The 22308-nt window shown below is 39.9% G+C and overlaps 1 protein-coding gene across 1 annotated transcript in view; it reads right to left on the bottom strand.

Moving 5' to 3' along the window:
• Window positions 1-1331: 1331 nt before the first annotated feature.
• The window catches only part of ntrk2a (neurotrophic tyrosine kinase, receptor, type 2a), a gene marked incomplete at both ends in the record, with an annotated part of 76225 nt that continues 55248 nt past the window's right edge, over window positions 1332-22308 (bottom strand). The window contains 6 exons of the mRNA XM_079826588.1: window positions 1332-1517; window positions 2978-3136; window positions 7792-8032; window positions 9039-9211; window positions 9313-9443; window positions 14576-14764. Coding sequence (XP_079682714.1) covers window positions 1332-1517; window positions 2978-3136; window positions 7792-8032; window positions 9039-9211; window positions 9313-9443; window positions 14576-14764 — 1079 coding nt within the window. The remainder of the gene's footprint in view (window positions 1518-2977; window positions 3137-7791; window positions 8033-9038; window positions 9212-9312; window positions 9444-14575; window positions 14765-22308) is intronic.

Here is a 22308-nt window from a genome sequence, read left to right as displayed (position 1 = left end):
ATATATATTACACTATAGCAGTTGTACGACCCGAAGCTTGAGTACTACATTAGTGCTTCAACTCAGTAGTAAAACATGGCGAATGAGAAAGGTCGTAATTTAGCTCGCACCATCATAATCGGCCACTCTGCATAATTAAGCTCCTGTAAGAAATGCAAGCTGATGGTATTGAAGCATGGCCTCGTCTCAAATGACTCCATTTAGCTCTCCATGGTGCACGTCGTGTACAGACCTGAAGACCATGGCTGTTGATTTGGTGGAGGGCACAGGGGCGGAAAACAGACACGCTGGTTGGGACACCACAAAACGGAGAAGGCTTAGCTTATGAATATTTAAGGTTATGCACAAATAATTGAACATGATCTTATAAATATGAAGCATCTGGAAATCAGGTCAGTAGTAGAGTGGAGCAGTAGAGCTCGTCTTCAAGTCAGAACTGAAATGTGAAAAATGACATTGATTAAAGATGTCCAAAAATCAAATTCCACAAACAGATCGCTACTCATACTAACAAAATATAACCCCCTGCTCGACAACTGGAGATGCATTCACTGCACTGGACATAACCCTGCTGCAAACCGTTAAGTGGTGGGACAAAATCGGCAATGGCAAAAGTAGTGGGGACATGTCCCACTATAAATATCGCCTATGTTCTCTCCACATTTTAATGGATTACTTTGCATTTCGGATTAGCTCGGCAGCAACAACATCCTTCCAGTGTCCAGAAGCATCTTATTCGAGTCGCTCAACTGTAAAACTACATTGGTAACGTCCAGTTCGATAAACTCACATGTATACTTATAGATATAGTTGCAGTTTGTCACCGGTGATCACCATGCTAGTTTCACGTTCTGTGCTTTGTATCGGATGTTTGACGCAAAAGATGGGAGCTGACAGGACCAAATCTGTCCAGTGGGCAAAAGTTGTTTATTTCTCCTCTCATTTGTGTTTGGTCATTATTCGGAGCTGCTATGTCCTCTTCCTCAAGTCCCGAGGGCATTTATTCACTGAACTGGAATTTTCAGGTGTGGTCCAGAAGTTGAGGATGGTCAACCGTTGGGGATTTTGTTCTCTGTAAGCAAATCTATAGTCACTTGAGTACGCCTCTTTCCATTCAATCCATTTTTGTTCATAAATACATAATTCATAGTCATTGGACACAGTCCTGTTGCCAATGTATCTAGACGTTTACATTGAGAAGAGGAGCAGTCGATGAGGAGGAGGGCAAGGGAGGAGGTGTTAAAGCTGTAGAAGAAAGAGATTTGGGGTGGGATAGAGGATGGGGCAATTTTAGGGATCCACTCGCAGTCCCACACGCGGCACATGCTCTCTTATCCCAGGATGTCCAGATACACCGGTGATGCCTTGGCCAGGTTGAGGAGCAGGTTATTGATCTCTTTAATGTTGAGTCGGGTGTGGGGTTCTCTCTGCCAGCATCCCAGCATCAAGTCATACACCTCCTTTGGACAGGTACGGGGTCGCTGCAGTACACGACCTTGGGTGATACACTCTATCACCTACAAAAGAGCAAGGAGTGAAAGGTCAAACTAAATAAATGTCCTGAAATGTGCGAGGCAAACTGCTATAAATGTAGAAAATTATTGTTTATTAAGATAAACAACCATGCAAGAAGCTGAATATACAGCAGTTTATATAGTGTAGCCTTATGTTTTTGAATTCTTCAAATCTGAGATTTTAAGGGATGCAGGCCTTGCTCGGTTTGGGTTAGTTGCCAATTTGTTCTAGGTAGATAAGGGAGACATGTGCAGTTCTGGGACAGGACAGTTTTAAAAAACCCTTGACTTCGACAACAAGCCGTTAGGAAGAGTTAAAAAATGTGTACTGTTTGTGTTCCTTCAGGAACAGGGTAGAGAAACACTGCCTCAGGGTCTTCTAGTTGGTTGTTAATGTGTTCTGGATGCTTGTTATGGTGTCCTGTGTGTTTGATAATGTGTTCAAGTAGACTGGTAGGGTGTTCTGGATGATCTCTAGGGCAGGGGTAGACAACCTTTCTCCAGTAGCAGGGTTGGCTACCCCTTGCTCTAAGGTCTTCTGGTTGGTGACTAATGTGTTCTAGGTGGCTGCTATGAGTGTGCTTGGTGGTCTTTGAGGTTTTCTGTGTGGATACTAATGTTGTTCTAGGTAGTTGCTAGGGTGTTCTGGGTGGTTCCATGGGAAGGGCTGTACAATCCTTCTTCTGGAGGGCCAATGTCCTATAGAGTTTAGCTAAAAATTGTCCCAATACATCTAGTAATCCTGAAGACCTTGATTAGCTGGTTTAGGTGTGTTTAACTGAGGTTGGAGCTAAACTCTGCAGGATAGTGGACCCTCAGGAGCTTGTAATTTATATGAGCTACATGGGAACTCAGGGCATCTAGCAGATGGTCGGTTAAGAAAGTCTGTCTGCTTTTTGACCTGGGGGCCAGATAGTCAATCACTAACACTATGAGGAAGCAGGTAAGGTCTACCCTAAAAACTCCGCAAATTATCTATAAATCCTATGCTATTCTGTGGACACCACTTAGACCAGGGGTTTTCAAACCTGTCCCAAAGGATCCCAAGCACTGCACATTTTGTATCTCTCTAATGTGTTCAAGTAGACTGGTAGGGTGTTCTGGATGATCTCTAGGGCAGGGGTAGACAACCTTTCTCCAGTAGCAGGGTTGGCTACCCCTTGCTCTAGGGTCTTCTGGTTGGTGACTAATGTGTTCTAGGTGGCTGCTATGGGTGTGCTTGGTGGTCTTTGAGGTTTTCTGTGTGGATACTAATGTGTTCTAGGTGATTTCTATAGTATTGTGGGTGGTTACTGGGGCATTGGTTACTTGTCAGAACAGCCTAAAGAACTGTATAAAACATCCAAAATGCGCAGAGAAGTAATGCCACATTGATCAAGGAGTAGATTAGTTGGATCAAATTTGTTGGCTCATTTATTTCACTGCATGGAGATCACATGGGTGTGTATGTTGTGCATCAGTACCTCATTATTTGACAGTTGGTACCAGGGCTGTTTCCCATAGGTAAAGATCTCCCACAGCACCACTCCCAGACTCCACACATCACTCTCCGTGGTGAACTTCCTGTACATGATACTTTCTGGTGGCATCCAGCGGATTGGCAGCATAGTGTGACCTCCAACCTACACATGTGAAACAGTAAGTGCACAATGATTCATCCGACATATTGAGTCACAGTGCTGATGTAGGTGACGCGAGTTCGAATCTGTCGAATCAATAAAAGTGGTAATGGACAAACAATGTAATTAATTACAAAAATAGAACGTCACTGAAATTTAGAATATATGGTGGAACTGCAGTTTGACATTAAGATGACCAGGTGTGCTCAAATTTCATAAAAACAGAAGATACATAAAATCAAACTACTCTAACAAAACTCCCTGCATCTGACAGGCGCTAATGGATAAGATCCATACAGACTTTTAGAGCAAGAGTAGACAGTGGATACTAGTTTGTTGCAATTGGAGCATTGTTCAATCCAAAAAGCTCTCAGGCAAATGCTGACAGTATTTCCAGTTCAGGACCTCAGATGGTGCCGTAAGTTGCGCCTCTCAGGATTTGGATGCTGTACGCTTGGGGAGTTGGTCTGGCCTGGAGCTCAACCCCAAAACCAATCATTTCATTTATTAGCTTTCTCCATAATGCGCTGCCTCTGAAATATTAATTATGAGATTGTGGTCCAGTATGTGGATTAGTCTCAGATTAATTGGTTTAACATACTGGACTCATCAAATATTAAGGTCAAAAGCTTTTAGGCTTTTCACTGGTCCCATAGTGGAGCTACAGACTGGAAGGGTCACTTAAAAAGAGGTCTACTGCACAAGCACTATTACAAACCTTTTCCCCCTGCAATCAAACACACACACACACACACACACATTCATCCACACAACAACATCTTGCTAAAAAGCTTAGACCAGTTTGCACCAGTTTAAAATCCAAGGTTCTTTCAATTGGTTTTAGGTGGGCCATTACTGGCAAAGCCGTATTGTTGCAGGTCATACCATGTTTTTGCTTACACTGTCAAATAGTCTTTTAAAGTATACACAAAATATATTGTCCCCCAGCTTTTGTACATTGTATTATTTGGTTGTTGTTACCAGCTATATACAGTGTGTGTGTATATATATATGTGTGTGTGTGTGTGTGTGTGTGTGTGTGTGTGTGTGTGTGTGTGTGTGTGTGTGTGTGTGTGTGTGTGTGTGTGTGTGTGTGTGTGTGTGTGTGTGTGTGTGTGTGTGTGTGTGTGTGTGTGTGTGTGTGTGTGTGTGTGTGTGTGTGTGTGTGTGTGTGTGTGTGTGATATTATATTTTTGGACCTTTTTGGAATTTTTGTATAAAAAATAACCTACTTTTTTCCTAAAATGGAGGTGATCGTTTAGGAGGTGATCGTTTACTAATAGTAATGGAACTGAACAACTATTATAACAAGGTATTACACTTTACTAAAATGACACAAAAGCTGCTCACACACCATTTTACTTTCATAATTTGGAAAATATGCATATCCAGGAAAAAGGTAGGGCAGCATCATCTTTGGTTAATAAAAACTATGTGTTTCGAAGAGGGACTGGTGACATGCAGAGGCAGAGCAAGTTATAATATGTGGATGAAAGATTAAAAATATGTTTTTTTCTTTGGTATATTGTGTAGTGATGAATGGTGCACAATATTACCAAGGATGTGTATTAAGAAAGTAACGAGTGGATTGTTGATTTAAAACAATTGATTCTCTATTAAAGGATTAAATGGAGACAAAGGCTTTATTATTTAATGACTTTATGAGGATTCTCAACAAAATTTTCTGAATATAGGTTATAATGCACAAATGTGGCTTCATAAGAAGTTCTATGGTTACACAACATGCTTTCACAACTTAACTCCACCCATCAGCCTCTGCCTGACCAGCTGTTTCTATGGAAACTGATGTTCTATAGGCCTAATCAATGGTGTACACACACAGTACGCACACACACACACACACACACACACACACACACACACACAAATCTACTGACCTGCATTTGAATCTCAATGGAGGCTCATATAATGGAGATGTGTCATGATATTCATCAGTATTCAAAGATAAATGAACTTGAATGAACTTGGCACACTTGTCGTTGAAGAGAGTTATCTAATAGCACATCTCTGCATGTATAAACATCATTCAACCCATTTTCAATCACTGGATAGATGATTCAAACCGAATACATGAATGGAACACAATAGAAGAACATCATGCTATCAAAGAATAAATGAAGTTGTCTGTCTCTCTACAAATGCTTTATGTCCTAAATATGTCTCTTTTCATTTGTTTTTACTCTTTTCCCCCGCCCTAACTTCGGCCCCTCTCCTTCTCGGTAGGCCCTCATGCTGAATTTGGGGGTGAATACTAATGAGAGGTCTTTAATGACTTTTTCAGCTTCTGTCTGATGGCGCAAGCGCTCTGTTCTTTTTCTTTGCTGTTGCCATAGTAACCCCTCTTTCCTGTTCCCACGCCACCTTCCTCCCTGACTCCTAATCTGGGAGAGACTTACTGACGGGAGTGAATCAACACACACACACACACACACTGAAATTCTGCTGACATCATACAAGAAGAGAGCCAGTACGTTCAAGGTGTTCGAATAGCTAGTATTCAGTGATCTGTGTAGCAAAAAACATGAGAAGTATATTGATTTATACATATACTGGGAAAGGATTTGAATGCCACCTTTTAGTGTCCTTGTAAAGTCAGCATTCATTTCTAACTAATGAAACAGAATGGAAGGTAATGCATCTTGATCTCAGTTTAACTAATAAATATGAATCCGAGTACTGATATGATCTGGCCTAATTTACATGCTGTATATTTAACTTTAAGCTACTCAACCACCTTGCTGGAGCTGTTGCTTTTCAGCAAGGTACTTTTTTTTTTTAATACTACATTAAAATTTTATGAACATAAAAAATGTGTGCTGGAGGAGACTTTACAGAGTGCTTGACTCTTGCATTGTCAATACAAGATCTTGAGCAAAAATTAGGTCTGTGAATCTTTGGGTAGGAAGCGAATCGATTCGATTCACGATTCATAGGTTTTCGATTCGATTCAAGAACGATTTTTGGCAATTAAGAACGATTCGATTCGAGACGATTCACATTAAAATTCGATGCGATTCGATTAATTCGATTCGATTATGAATTTTTTTATATGCATTCATAGGATTATTAAATGCTTCCCCTAATGTGTCTAAGTCAGGGTGTGAATTACACAGCGGCCTTCAGAGGTCAGAGAGTGGGCAAAAAAAACGGTAACACTTTACAATAAAGTTCATTAGTTAACATTTGTTAATTACATTAGTTAACATGAACTAATTATGAACTGCACTTATAAAGCATTTATTTTACCTTTGTTAATGTTAATTTCAACATTTACTAATGCATTATTAAAATCTAGTTAACATTAGTTAATGCATTGTGAACTGACATGAACAAACCATGAACAGCTGGATTTTTATTAACTAACATAAACAAATATAAACTAATGCTGAACAGAGGTGTTGTTCATAGTTAGTTCATGTTAACTAATGCTGAACAGAGGTGTTGCCAAATAAAACATAATACCAGGTTAGTTGGTTAGGTCATGTTAACTAATGCATTAACTAATGTTAACTAATACATCCTTACTGTACAGTGTTACCAAAAAAAAAAAAAAAAACCTTTCTTCCATTGTTAATGTTAGTTCACTTTACTTCCCATATAAAATGGCATTTGTATAAATTTACATAAGCCAGAATTTAAAAAGTCTTTAAAAGTATTGTTAGTTAATGCTAACTATTGTGTAGGATAATAATGGCTACACAACCTTATTAAAGTGTTCCTGGCATTAAACACACAATGCTGCATGGAGAGACTCATATCATGCACTTTTCCAACTAAACCTTAACTAACTTTTATACACAAAATAGAAAGAAAAACCCTCTTTGTTCTCTTTATACGTGGGTAATTTTCCTTATGATGATTCTGAAAGAAAACGCACCGGTGTCACTGTTGCTATTTTCGGAGGCTACTTTAATGCGCATCTGATTGATATATAAACCGCACGCTCTTATTTCAGAGTTGGTAATGTTGTAGTTACTTTAGCAGTTTCCTTCGTATATTCAGTTAAACGTCATGAAGTAAAATTTCATGTATTATTCATCAGAACTGTGGAAATAAATGTTGCAATGCACCTCTTGATGGTTATTTCTATCAAGTGATGCATACATTTTTGGTCAAGATCTATTATTGACAATGCAAGAGTCAAACACTCTCCTCCAGCACATCCCGAAGACTTTCAATGATTTTAAGATCTGGAGTCAGAGATGCCAATTCATGTGTGAAAATTATCCTTCATGCTCCCTCACAACCATTCTTACACAATTTGAGCCTGATGAATCTTGACATTGTCATCCTGGAATATGTCCATGATGCGTCTTCCAACATGGTTGTTTAAGAAATGAAAAGCTACACACTCCATCAATTAGGGTTAGAAGAACTGTTGCCAAACATATAACATGATAGAAACATAAAAAACACTGCAATAATGATCCAATCATTGATTCTTAAGCATTTGCCTATTTAAATCCAAACAGCGACTTTTTTTTGGCTGGGCAGTGAGACATTTAGATGCCTAAACAGGTACCTATGTCATTACATTAGATAACAAAAAAGCAATACAAAGCATTTTTATGCATAATTTAAGAAGCCAAAAGTATTTTGGGGACAAAAGCACAGTCAAACTATAAAGAAAATCTTACCCGATAGTAATCCGTACTGTAGACATCTCGGGACATTCCAAAGTCTCCAATCTTCACCAGGAGATTCTCCCCGACTAGGCAGTTTCGTGTGGCCAGATCTCTGTGAACAAAGTGCTGGGAAGCCAGATACACCATGCCTGCGGCGATCTGCTGCGCAATATGCAGCATCTGAGACTGAGTGAGCTCTGCCTGCTGCTGCACCTGTCCGTCAGCCATCAGAACTGCATCAGGACCATGAGCCCTGCAGGTGGACAGAGAACCTCAACCTCAAAATTCACAAACATTAATTTAGTCAGTAATTTAAGTCAGAGATATACTAAAGGTGATAATACACAGGGAAACGTTTTGAGCAATGTTGCCGTCAACAGGCAACCAGGTGAGACACAGGGTCCATGGCCAATCTAAAGTATCCAGATAGAAATTTGTTGCCCATTCTCAATGGGAAAGTGCCCAAGCAACATCGCTCGGCAACATTGCTCAAAAAAGTTGCCCCGTGTATCATCACCTTAAAGGGATAGTTCACCCAAAAATGAAAACTACCCCATTTTTTATTCACCCTCAAGCCATCCTAGGTGTCTATGACATTCTTTCAGATGAATACAATCAGAGTTATATTAAAAAATGTCCTGCTCTTCCGAGCTTTATAATGGCAGAAAATGGCAATCCAATTTTGAAGCCCAAAAAAGTGGACCGCCTTCCTTATTCAACTTAGGCAAAAAGCATAACTGGCATGACGTATGACGGCAGACGTGGCGTTAGCTTTTTGAACTGCAAGAGGCGTTACACTTTCTTCGTAAATTGAATACGGAAGGCGGTCCACCGGAAGCTAGATATTTTACTTTATAAAGTTTTAAATATGGATATCTTTCTTCCACAAACCTATCTATCAGGACATTTTTTATATATAACTCTGATTGTATTCGTCTGAAAGAAGAATGTCATATAGACCTAGGATGGCTTGAGGGTGAGAAAATGTGTGAACATTTTTGTGTGAACTATCCCTTTAAAACATTATATAATTGGCCATCAGCACCCTGGTAGATAATTTGGATTTCAGGGAAAGTCTGTTTACCAACTACAAAGCAGCAATGAAAGTCAAATGATTTACTTTGTATTAGTGACAGATTTTCAATAGCTACATGGAAAATGATGTGGAATTATTGGCTTACAAGGACAAAGCAATCAAAGAAAAGATGTGTCTAAGCACTATTGGATTCCATTACGAACACACGTTCAGGAAGTTGTACCTGAGGAACTTGTTGAGGTCGCCATGCTTCATGTACTCAAACACCATAATAAGCGGATCGCTCTCCACACACACTCCGTAGAACGTGACGATGTGCTCGTGCTGCAGATTGGTCAACAACTCAGCCTCACGATGGAAGTCCTTCCTGGCATTCTCGCTGGCCTCTTTCAATGTCTACAAACACAGAACATGTACAAATACACTGAGTATACTTACTACCTTTATTCAACACAAAGTTCAGTATGCTAACATCAACGCTAAATTTTACAGCCAACCTTGACAGCCACTAAGATCTTCTCCTGTTCTGCGGACAGGTTGTAGCATTCGGCCAGGAACACTTTCCCAAACGCTCCTTCTCCAAGTTCCCTCTTCAGTACAATGTTGTGCCTCTTAATGTGCTGAACAACTGTCGAAAGAACAAAACAATCACACATTTATGTTACATTTAGCCTTTTTGCACTGTCCTTAAATTCTGTAAATTTCAATCCCAAAATAGTATAATAGGATTGGAACCAAACATGGTGGATGTGGGTTGTGACTTTGGGGATAGATTGTGGCTCACAGGACTCGGAAGCTGATGACTCCTGAAGACTGGAGACTTAAGGGGGCGTTGAAATCAGGAAACTTGAAACCAACTTGAAATCATGAAACCAAGTGATAGTCTCAGTAACAGGAGAATCAGGAACATTCTCTCAAACAGGAAACATTAACCAGGTCTTCAGGTACAGGTAATTCTGGGATTGATGATGCAGGAACTTTAGATTCAGTGGCCATTGCTGTAACCTCACAGTGCAGAGGATCATCCATGACATGACTCAAAAAAGGAAACGATCAGGCCTCAACTCCTCTGATAGCGATGTGCTGTGTACATATATTGTGGCAAGCAGTGCGAGGCAGAGAGCTGCGGGAACATGCGTGCCACACCTCGTGTCTCTCATTGAGGAGCTCGGGAAGGATAAAATGAGAAGTGACGACAGTGAAAGTGAAGTGACGTGTGGCCAAGTATGGTGACCCATTCTTGGAATTTGTGCTCTGCATTTAACCCATCCAAGTGCACACAAACAGTAGTGAACACACACTCACACACTGTGAACACACACCCGGAGCAGTGGGCAGCCATATTGCTGCGGCGCCCGGGGAGCAGTTGGTGGTTCGGTGCCTTGCTCAAGGATCCCATCCCAATCATGGTATTGAGGGTGGAGGAGGGGGCTGGTTATTCACTCCCCCCACCGACAATTCCTGCCAGACCTGAGACTCGAACTCGCAACCTTCCGGTTACAAGTCCGACTCTCTAACCATTAGGCCACGACTTGCCCCAAAAAGGTTGAAAGAGGAACACATTGTCAAAGAGCCCTTGTTGCAGTGGAAAATATACGGTGTCATCCAACTGAGCGGAGTTTACCAAAACTCAAGGCAGTGGGCTGGACTGATTTGCCGGGGGGACAGACTAGCTCGCTGCTCAGCCGCCTGGGTTCTGGAGGGGCAGCTGCCGTCCGAGAGGAGACAAGTTGCAGACTGCCCGGACACAGAGGAGCCGTTGCCATCCACCAGGCGGCGGAGGAGCTAGAGCACTGTCCACCTAGAGATATCCAGCCCCACCGCCATGCATCGTGGAGGACCGTATGGCAGTGAGTTTTGGGAACCGGACCAAGAATTTAATTTGTTTCCCTCTCTCGATTCTGTTTCTCATCATCCTTCCATCAACTTTTCTCTCGCCTTGTCTGTCCTTACCCCCGTGACTTGCCCCTCCGTGGATGGGGGAGGGGTGTCGAGCTCAGTCAGGTAGACCCCGTCCCCCTCGGGGGCGGGCCCCCCCCACGGTCTGCAAGGGGTGATGGGGGTATGTTGCAAGCAGGGCGGTGACGAGAGCTGGAGGAGGAGCCCCTGGAGGATAAAAGGAGGAGTGACGACGACAGAGAGAACCAGGCATTACGTTGTTTTTTTGTTGGTATGGCAGTCATCCCTGAGGGGCTGCTGCTTTACTTTCGTTTTGATGTTTGTTTATTTTATGATAAAGTGTGTGAAACGTTGGCAGATTCCTGCCTCCTCCTTCCCAGAATCTTTTACTTTGCTACATATATCTTCAGTGGAAGTCTCAGAACCAAAAAAAACATAATTACGAGAAGGCAATCAACATCAATTATTATTGACGTGCGTTAAAACATCAGGTAGTTTAACGCCGTCTCTTGTCTCGTGACGCTTTGCAGACTCTGCTCTGGCTGTGCGTTAATGTGTTTTGGAGGAGGCATGGATTTGGAGATGTTCTGAAGGGAGGGTGGGATCTTATGCTTTCAAAGCTTGCTAGCTTGCTATTGCTAGCCTCTCTGAAATTGCCTACTCTATACCTTTAAGACAGTTCAGAGGACTGGATATTTCATAAAAACAGGACGAGTAATCCAAAATGGATAAACACGCCTGGCAGAGTTCAGAAAAAATAGCTGTTCGATCCATAGCTTGATGATCAGATGTTCTGTTATGTAAGTCTTAGAGAAGGATATAAGTGCCACTTCATTCACAAAAGTCCACGAAGATCGATGGTTTGAGAACAAGTAACTCAAGAAGCACAATAAATCAGACCTTTTCAAACATAACATACAAATAAAGATATTTTTTTTTAAAGGAGATAATACAATACATCTAAAAATGGGGTGGAAATGATCTGGTCATAGTCAAGGTAAGTTGAGCAATTTCAGATGATTGACAAACTTTGATGTTATTGACATGTCACCATATTTGATTTACACAAAGTGATTGTAATGCTTATGAAGTCTTGGATTAAACCGTCCTTTTTTGTGCTTGAAACTTTTGGACCCCACTGACTTTCATTGTACGGTTAAAAACAGCTGAAACATTCTTCGAAATATGTTTTTTTCTATAGACATTTCATTGGCTAAGTTTTATTATTATTATTATTAAACAATGGGTATCCAAGAGCTTCAATTATAAAAATGAGACATGCAATTCCGGACATTGGACATAATTTAATAAAAGGTGTACTGGAGATTATTTCAGATTTGTTGGAAAAGAGACGTTTCTTATCCCAATTGTCCCTTAAGAGAGTGAGGACAGTGCAGAGATAAGACAAGATTAATCAGCCGTTTAGTGTGCTGGAGAGAGAGAGATAGAGAGAGAAGATTCTGAACAGACACTGCACTCTTAGAGATTTATCCTTAATGTGATTAAGAAATGCTTTTGAAGAAAAACTAGCCAGTCAGCCGATTACATTAGCGAGAGCTAGATGATGAGGCTGCATCGATCTACAGTAACTCACTGTACACCATAAACCTATATTAAAAGTAACCAGAGTGGGAAGGGAACGACACAGAGAACGTAAAAAATGAAAGGCAACTCATGAGGGTTATAAAATAAATATTTAAGATGCTGTGCGTTTGTGTATGCAGATGCGCAGTCATATAAACCTGTCAAACAAATGTTTGAGTATGTTCCCCCAAGTTCAAAAGAAACAAATTAGAAATTATATTTGTCTGAAGAAAACAATGCCTAATGTAGGGCTATTAAGACAATTAGCACATTTCCACCCAAATTCTCATTACCAGGATGTGAAAAAATTAAAGGGTTAGTTCACCCAAAAATTAAAATTCTGTCATTAATTACTCACCATCATGTCGTTACAAACACACAATCACTTTATATGATGAACAGATTTAATTCAGGCTTTTATTCACGTATAAACATTCATCAACTCACTCATCAGCTGTGGTAAACGGAAGCTCAAGCATGGGAACACAAGGCTCATTGGTTTATTTGAGTTTCAACAAGAACCAATGAGGTTCATTCTCGTGTTATGCAGCACATTTGAGCTTCAGCAAGAACCAATGAGGTTCATTCTCATGTTATGCAGCACGTTTGAGTTTCAACAAGAACCAATGAGGTTCATTTTTGTGTTAGGCATCAAGTTTGAGCTTCCGCAAGAACCAATGAGGTTCATTCTCGTGTTACGCAGCACGTTTGAGTTTCAACAAGAACCAATGAGGTTCATTCTCGTGTTACGCAGCACATTTGAGCTTCAACAAGAACCAATGAGGTTCATTCTCGTGTTACGCAGCACGTTTGAGTTTCAACAAGAACCAATGAGGTTCATTCTCGTGTTACGCAGCACGTTTGAGCTTCAACAAGAACCAATGAGGTTCATTCTTGTGTTACGCAGCACATTTGTGTTTCAACAAGAACCAATGAGGTTCATTTTTGTGTTACGCAGCACGTTTGAGTTTCAACAAGAACCAATGAGGTTCATTCTTGTGTTACGCAGCACGTTTGAGTTTCAACAAGAAACAATGAGGTTCATTCTCGTGTTACGCAGCACGTTTGAGTTTCAACAAGAACCAATGAGGTTCATTCTTGTGTTACGCAGCACGTTTGAGTTTCAACAAGAAACAATGAGGTTCATTCTCGTGTTACGCAGCACGTTTGAGTTTCAACAAGAACCAATGAGGTTCATTCTTGTGTTACGCAGCACGTTTGAGTTTCAACAAGAACCAATGAGGTTCCTTCTCGTGTTACGCAGCACGTTTGAGCTTTTGCAAGAACCAATGAGGTTCATTCTAATATTACGCAGCACCTTTGAGCTTCAGCAAGAACCAATGAGGTTTGTTCTTGTGTTACGCAGCACGTTTGAGTTTCAACAAGAACCAATGAGGTTCATTCTCGTGTTACGCAGCACGTTTGAGTTTCAACAAGAACCAATGAGGTTCATTCTCGTGTTACGCAGCACGTTTGAGTTTCAACAAGAACCAATGAGGTTCATTCTTGTGTTACGCAGCACGTTTGAGTTTCAACAAGAAACAATGAGGTTCCTTCTCGTGTTACGCAGCACGTTTGAGCTTCTGCAAGAACCAATGAGGTTCCTTCTCGTGTTACGCAGCACCTTTGAGCTTCAGCAAGAACCAATGAGGTTTGTTCTCACACATCAAGCAGGTTCGGTTGAGCTTTTGTTTATGTTCACTGATCAATGTTTGTATGTGAATAAAAGCCTAAATTCAGTTATATAAAATGATTGTGTCTCTTCAGAAAATGTGGACTAAACCACTCAATTCATATGGATTCGTTTTACAGTCTTTTTTATTAACTTTTTGAAGCGTCGAAGTGGAAGTAGCGTAGCTGCCAATGAAGGGACAGAAAGCTCTCGGATTTCATTAAAAGATCTTCATTTGTGTTCTGAAGATGAACGAAAGTCTTACAGGTTTGGAAAGACATGAGGGTGATTAATTATTGATATAATTTAAATGTTTGTAATAACTAACCCTTTAAGTATATTTTTTAAATTGTAAATTACTAATAGTGTACTAATACTCCAAAGAGAGTTAGTTGACATGTAGCTACCAAGTTACTTATAGAATGTCTAAAGTGGTCATTAAAATAAAGTATAACCCAACATAGTAATTATTTGAAATGGTCTCACTGCAAAACAATCCTGATACAATATTCATATTGTTAATCTTTTTGTAGTCATGGTGATAACATTGTTTCATAGGTTGGCAAGGCACAAATGAAGAAACAAAGACAGACAGATAAACTCACAGGTATCAGATTTGAGCAGACTGCTGGTGCTGCGGAAGTACTGCGGGTTCTCTATGACGGGAATCTTGGTCATGCCAATGATGACGGCGTCCGCGTTCATGTCAGAGGACGAGGGTGTGTTAGAGCCATTGGACACGTGATGAAGAGGGCTGGCAGAGTCATCGTCATTACTGATGACTGAGGAAGGACCTGTGTCAGAGACAAAGATTTGCACTCAGAACCACTATATTTAAAGGCTGTTTATAAGACATTACCTTCTTGGCAAGAGTATACTGCTATTAAAATGTCATTTTTATTGGCATTAGGATTTTGCCACCATACTTTTATATTGATAAATTGTTTAATATTCAGTGCCACAATAAACAATCCCTTGATCCAATGTTCCAACAAAATTACACAACTAAAATTATCAATAAAAACATCAGAAATGTTTAAAAACATCAGAGCAAGGTCCCTCAGGGACAGTAAGCCCTTTTGAAAAGATTGAGACATTTCCAGTTTAAAGTCAAACGTTTTGGCAGAATCAGAAAGGAAAAATGTAATACATGGAAAGGGGGGAAAAAAACAGTGGGGGGCTTCCTGTCTGACAGGATATTTGTATGAGTCCAAAACCCTGAGACTACAATAAAAATGTGGGACTTGTTTTTTCATTACAAGCTGGAAATAGGTAGCGGTTCTGAACAATCATTTAAAACAAGTTAACTTTATGATATAAAATTATATTCTGCACTATGTCTTGGTCACTAATTAAATAAGTACATTTGAGACAGTGACATCTTGTGACTCTTTGTACGGATGGTCAGATGTTCTTGATTTAACTGAACCACAAGATGCTCTTTAAATCATTCTCAAATCATGCTGGAGAACAAGATCATCAGGTTTTATCCAAACTTGTGGATTTCATGCAGCTCATATTTATGCTGTCATTAAAGCAAATGGCGAACATACAGTAACTAATTCTAAGACTAATAAATACTAGACCCCAAAATCACAGTTTTCAGCCAGTCTTGATACTCAGTCAGTGTCTCAAATCAGTTTTCTGTTGTAATTGGAATAAAACACAAGGAACCAACTAAAAGAAATGAATAGTGCACAAGTAAACATCCTCAAGCGCCAAGAAAAACAAAAAGTTTCAACAGAATTGCCATCAAGGGTGTAGTTGTTTCAATTCCATGCAATGTTTAGCAATACATCTATCATTAACTATTCTCAGGAAAAGATACTTTGCAAAAAAGATGGTAATACAGTTGACCGATTATGCCCCTTTACAAAGTCTTGATTTTGTTTTTGGTCTTTTCATGCTTGAATGTTCATAAAACTCATTAATTTTCTTCTCATATTTGACATTGTTGCAGCTCCTCTCTTCCCAGGCTGTCAGTAACGCTCTGGGCTGTGTTTCTCAAAAGCATTGTGAGCTAAGTTGATCACGTACACTATTGGTGGCAATGGATCTACAATCTACTTATAGGCTTATAATGCTTTTGGGAAATGCCCTGATTAGCTCCTGTCTCTATGAAGCCCCTCCTTCCAAAAAGAGCAATTTGCTCTGATTGGTAGGCTGGACCAGTGTGTTGTGATTGGTCAACCGCTTTGTACGGAAATATCACACCCCTTACCATAACCGCAAGTTTCAGCACACTGGCTGCATCCAAAATCGCATATTTCCCTACTAGTAGGCGAAAAACCTTATGTGACAAAAGAAGTATGTCCGAATTCACAGCACAAAGTCAAAAAATACCAGGATTACCTACTGCGGTGTGATTCTGAAGTGTGCATACGATGGACACTTTACTATCCCATGAGGCCACAGGGGAGGATTTATGTTAATGTCAGTGAAGAAACATAACTGACGCTCTAGGTCACATGAAAATGACAACATGGCAAACGTAGTACTTCCGGATTACATTCATATACACATTCACACTATACTTTTTTAGCGGTCGTGAAATAATTACTTTTTCAAAATAAGTACCTACTCAAGAGAGTATGCCATTTCACTACTAATGAACTCAATCAGGCTCTGCCCATTTTTTGTGTATGTCAGGAATTATTTAAATGAAGGCGTTTCAGGGAATTCAGAAACAGTGCGCACTGATGTTGCAACCCATTCTAACTCCCAAGGAGTCAAAATCCGAAGCATGGTCAAGTGCCTTCCGTGTCACAATGAAGACGCTAAAGGAACCCCTAGGCGTCACTATATCGACGCGCTGGGTGCTCCATTCATTTCAGTCGTTTACCCAATGCGTCAGATCAAGACGCATTTTATTCTTTGCATTTGTAAAAGCAGACATGATTTTATTAATGTTTTATTAATATTTAAAGGCTACTTTTATATTTTGGAGCAACTAACCTAACTCCTACTCTAAACCTACCCACTTCTAAACAATATAAAACACGTAACAGGCAAATACAAGTACAGTCACAGGTATTTACTGCAAAAACTGACCAAAAACAGTATAAAAGTATTAACTCATGTTGCATTCCAGTCTTCTGAAGTCATACGATGTCTTCATGTAAAGAACAGAGTTGATCTTAATGTTTTAATCGCTGAGATGATGATCCCACCGCTCCGTGAACGCACTCATTCATATCTCATTCAAATAATACACACGACTCTTTAGCATGACGCAATCGGTCACAAGAAACACGAGAGCCAATGACATTTACAATCAAAGCTGACATAATGACGCAATTGGTCACGAGACATACGAGAGCCAATGCAATTTCACTATGAAAACTGACGTAACGGGTGGCAACTTTTGAAATTTAATGTGTTCATGATCTTCGGCGGATGGAGACGCTGATCGCTTTTGGGGATTTCCTTCACACAAATCAATCGCTTGGCCTCAGAACACTTGGAATATTTGTACTTTTTGAATAAATTGTGCATGCAGTCGTATCTGCCTGTTATATCTGTGTTTTATATCATATAATACACAAATGGGGAGGTTTAGGAATGGGATGGGGTTGGGTTACATGTTAAATCGTGTCTAAATAGCGTAAATAAAATAAATGTAAATACAATTATGCTGGCTGATTAAATTGAGAATCACACTCCAACATGTCATAATGGCAAAATCATAACCCAATATATGATCATCACAACGATAACGTTCCCATGCCAAACGCGTCTGTGTCTGACGCCAAAGGTTTCTCACTGAAATGAATGGAGCACCCAGCGCGTCGATATATACCCCTTTTCCACCAGAATGAACCGGGTGCTAGTTCAGAGCCAGTGCTAATCCCAGTTCATAGTTGGTTCGACTGAGGAGCCTTCTAAGAACCGTTTGCTTTTCCACATTCTGAGAGCCACAACAGAGCCAGGTCTTACGTCACTGTATACGTCTCATCTTTCTCAGCAACGCTAGCGAGGCAGCGGGAAACACAAACACACCAGGCTTTTTTTCGAGATGCATCGGTGCTGTGCAGACCGATCCACATATGATATAAAAAAAAACGCATGAGTGAATCAAAAGCATAAGGAGTCATATACTCTGGACTCTTTGAACACTGCGAACAAGCCTTCCATCAACAATGCAAACGTTGCGCTACTATTGATTCAGATGGCTTTACGATCCTACATCGGCATCAAAACACAGCGAATCCAACGCATTCATGCAGTTCGCCGTAATTTGTATAGACGGAGATTACAAACGAGCAGGAACTATTAACTCCATTAGCTGTTATTTCAAAAATGGCGGATCTCAAGTTTGTGTTCGTCTTGTTGACCCCGCCCCCAGCGCCTGACGAAATTGGTTCTTACTTCTAGCCCAGCAATGTTTTGGTGCTACCACTTTTCCTGGCTCGGAGCTGGTGCTTTGGGTGTGGAAACACAAAGAACCGATTTGAAACTAGGCTCTGGCTCCGAACTAGCACCAGCACTGCCTTGGTAAAAAAGGGGTTATAGTGACGCATAGGGGTATCTTTAGCATCTTCATTGTGATGCGGAAGGCACTTGACCATGCTTCGGATTTTGACACCTTGGGTGTGAGAACGGGAAGAACTCCCTTCGGAGGGACTTTGTATGTGACACTTTGCAACTTTGTAGACATTTTTCATGCTCAAACAGCAATATTATACACTAAAGAAAGTTGGGGAAAAGCCTAAGGAGGACCCCTTTAAATAAATACATTTTTAAGTTTTAGATTCTTTTTTTTTTTTTTTTTTGAGACTCTAACTCATTTTCTTCCGTGCTTTTATTTTTGTCAAACTTGTGTATTATATTAAACTACTATACAGTACAATAGTGTTAAGCATAAAAAGTTTTTTTTTTATTCATTACTGATTCACTGCAATATGTCCCACATATCTTCAGAATTTCTGGTACTTCATGTTTATGTTTGCAGCTAGTGTAACATCATCACTAATGAGCAGGACATTCCAATGGCCTTAAAGTCACCATTAAATCAAAATGTACCATTCTTTTTTTAACGGAATAATGCAGTGATTATAATTTTTTTTTTTAATGAGGAACAGGAACAGACATGCAGTCCCTTCAAATGTTTGCATTGTCCTAGAGCAAAAATGTCAATATTCTGTCATCATTTAATCACCCTCATTTTGTCGACTTCCTTTCTTCTGTGGATCACAAAAGAATATGTCTCTGGGTTTTTTCTTTCCCTTATACAGTGAAAGTCAGTGGGGCTTAATGTTGTTTTGGACCTCACAGACTCTCATTGTATGGATAAAAATTATATATATATATTTTTTTAATAAAAAATATAAGTGGCTGAAAATTGCTGAACGGGATAGCTATTCCATAAGTAAAAACACATGAAGTGACCAAGCCTGATATTGTAAAAAATATTGTTGAAGCCTCTAATTCCAGTCAAAGCCCAAGCCGGTTGGACCATGACCGACTACGTGATCCAGGAACTTGTCTTACCTCGATTAAATCACATTAACCTTGACATCATCTTCCTTATTTACTCTTAGATTGCCAACTGCACTTCTCCAACACAGTTAGTCATCAGCAAGGAAAAGATGGAGACTCTCAAGACAGAATATTTGGCTGAAACAGCCATGGCATGTTGAATGAGCGGCAGTATAGGTTCATTAGCCTCACTGATATCTGAGAAAATAAAACAGGAAACTGGAGATCAGCCATGTTGCGATGACCTCTCTGATGGCACATGACAGCTTAAAGCGTTTACTAGAACACCCAAGTGTCTTGTTACCAGCAAAAGTGTCTGGGAAAATAATGAAAATTTTTTACAGGACGTCAACACCGTTTTACAGCCATTATGGCATCATCTAGAGCTGGAGAAGACACTGATGGCTGTAGTAATATCATTACTGATTAACTGCAATATGTCCCACATATCTTCAGAGTTCCTGGTACTTCATGTTTATGTTTGCAGCTAGTGTAACATCATCACTAATGAGCAGGACATTCCAATGGCCTTAAAGTCACCATTAAAGCAAAATGTACCATACTTTTTTTAACGGAATAATGCAGTGATTATTTATTTATTTTTTAATCATGTGCCCTCGTAAACTTTAATCAAAACATATTGCCCTCCCACTTGCAGTGACATCTCTTCTCTTCTCTGATGACGTGTTTACTGGCATGAGGGCGGGGCAACCTGTCACTCACATGATCAACCAATAGCAAACCACAACCATCCAATCAATTCCCGATAGACAAAAACAAGTCCTTCCCTAAATGTTTTTCTTGTTCGAGAAGCCGTTTCACTTGGATATGTCACAATAGGAAAGAAAAGACTATCGCAGCTTCTGTTTCATATAGTATTTTAACTAATAGATCTCACCATAGTTGATTTATTACAGTACATTAAAAACAAGTTTTCTGAAATGGTGTTTAAATATGCACATTAGGCATCATCTAATTAAATATGCACTAATTTGCATACATCTCCAGAAGAGAAATCAAAACATTGGAGCCAGATTCAAAATTCTTGTTTCATTGTGTTGCCATATTAGAGTTAAACGTTTTACAGAGAAGATAATGGAAAAATACAAAGTTATGTCATGAAACTCTAGATGGTGCAAGTTAAGAGGTCCTGTAACTACCTGCTCATAGTCACATCATCATATTAGGGCACAGCTGATTGGTTCCTGCTGTATCAGTAGCCAATGGGCTCGGATGCTCAACCTTCAAATACTCAGGTAGCATTTCCCTTAGCAGTGCAGCACGCTTTCAGAAACCCTTCCTCTTCCCCAGCTCCACCTGAATAAATCTGCTCTGGGTAATACATGTGTGCTCTATTGTACAGCAGCAGCATGTCTTACACAGACATGCTGCTGTGAGCAAGTATGCATTGACAGTAGCAAGTCTTGTACTTGATCTGCAACAGCAGCAATAAAAGCAGCAGCAGCATAGCAGATCTATTCCGCCAAGACCAAATATATCAACATTGTCATACCATTACCATGCCAAACACACAGAGTTATCATGACAGAACTGTTTTTATCACTCCATAAATCATAAAATTCAGTCAACAGCTAGAAAAAAATACATTTATATCAATTAATACAAATGTTTTTTGCCTGTAGTGTCTTGTCTTGTTAAGATCAGTGGTTTGGCTGTACAAGAACAGGACATGTAACCTTAATCCCATCTACAAAAATCAGTGCATATAAAGGGTTGATAGGAATGTTGTTCCAGGAACAACAGGATGTTGATTTTGGAACATCTACTCCTGTAAATGTTGCACAGCAGTAACAGTGCACATCAGGGCGAATAGAAGACAGAAATCATGCTGGAACAAATTTCTGATCATACAATCATATCTTAAACCTTTTTACCTCAGGTGTCAGATGTCATATTTAATTTGAAGGAAATGAAAATGAGACTGAGGAACAGACATGCAGTCCCTTCAAATGTTTGCATTGTCCTAAAAAATGTCAGTTCTGTCATCATTTATTCACCCTCATTTTGTCGACTTCCTTTCTTCTGTAGATCACGAAAGAATATGTGTCTGGGTTTTTTTCTTTCCCATATACAGTGAAAGTCAGTGGGGCTTAATGTTGTTTTGGACCTCACAGACTCTCATTGTATGGATATATTTTTTTTTATAAAAGAATATAAGTGGCTGAAGATTGCTGAACGGGTAGCTATTCCATAAGTAAAAACACATGAAGTGACAAAGCCTGATATTGTAAAAAATATTGTTGAAGCCTCTAATTCCAGTCAAAGCCCAAGCCGGTTGGACCATGACCGACTACGTGATCCAGGAACTTGTCTTACCTCGATTAAATCACATTAACCTTGACATCATCTTCCTTATTTACTCTTAGATTGCCAACTGCACTTCTCCAACACAGTTAGTCATCAGCAAGGAAAAGATGGAGACTCTCAAGACAGAATATTTGGCTGAAACAGCCAGTGGCATGTTGAATGAGCGGCAGCATAGGTTCATTAGCCTCACTGATATCTGAGAAAATAAAACAGGAAACTGGAGATCGGCCATGTTGCGATGACCTCTCTGATGGCACATGACAGCTTAAAGCGTTTACTAGAACACCCAAGTGTCTTGTTACCAGCAAAAGTGTCTGTGAAAATAATGAACAATTTTTACAGAACGTCAACACCGTTTTACAGCCATTATGGCATCATCTGGAGCTGGAGAAGACACTAATGGGGTGACTGATTGCCAAGTTTTCTGGTCCTTGAATTTGATTGGCTGAGTCAATCCAACAGCACTGCGACTTTTCAGTGTTTTTATAATTTAGCTTTCTGTGTTTGCAGAGTACTACCAATCAAAAGTTTG

This window comes from Gobio gobio, assembly GCF_949357685.1.
Source record: "Gobio gobio genome assembly, chromosome: 10".
Classification (NCBI taxonomy): domain Eukaryota; kingdom Metazoa; phylum Chordata; class Actinopteri; order Cypriniformes; family Gobionidae; genus Gobio; species Gobio gobio.
Note: the sequence above shows the minus strand (reverse complement) of the source record. Positions and strands in the feature narration are given on the sequence as shown.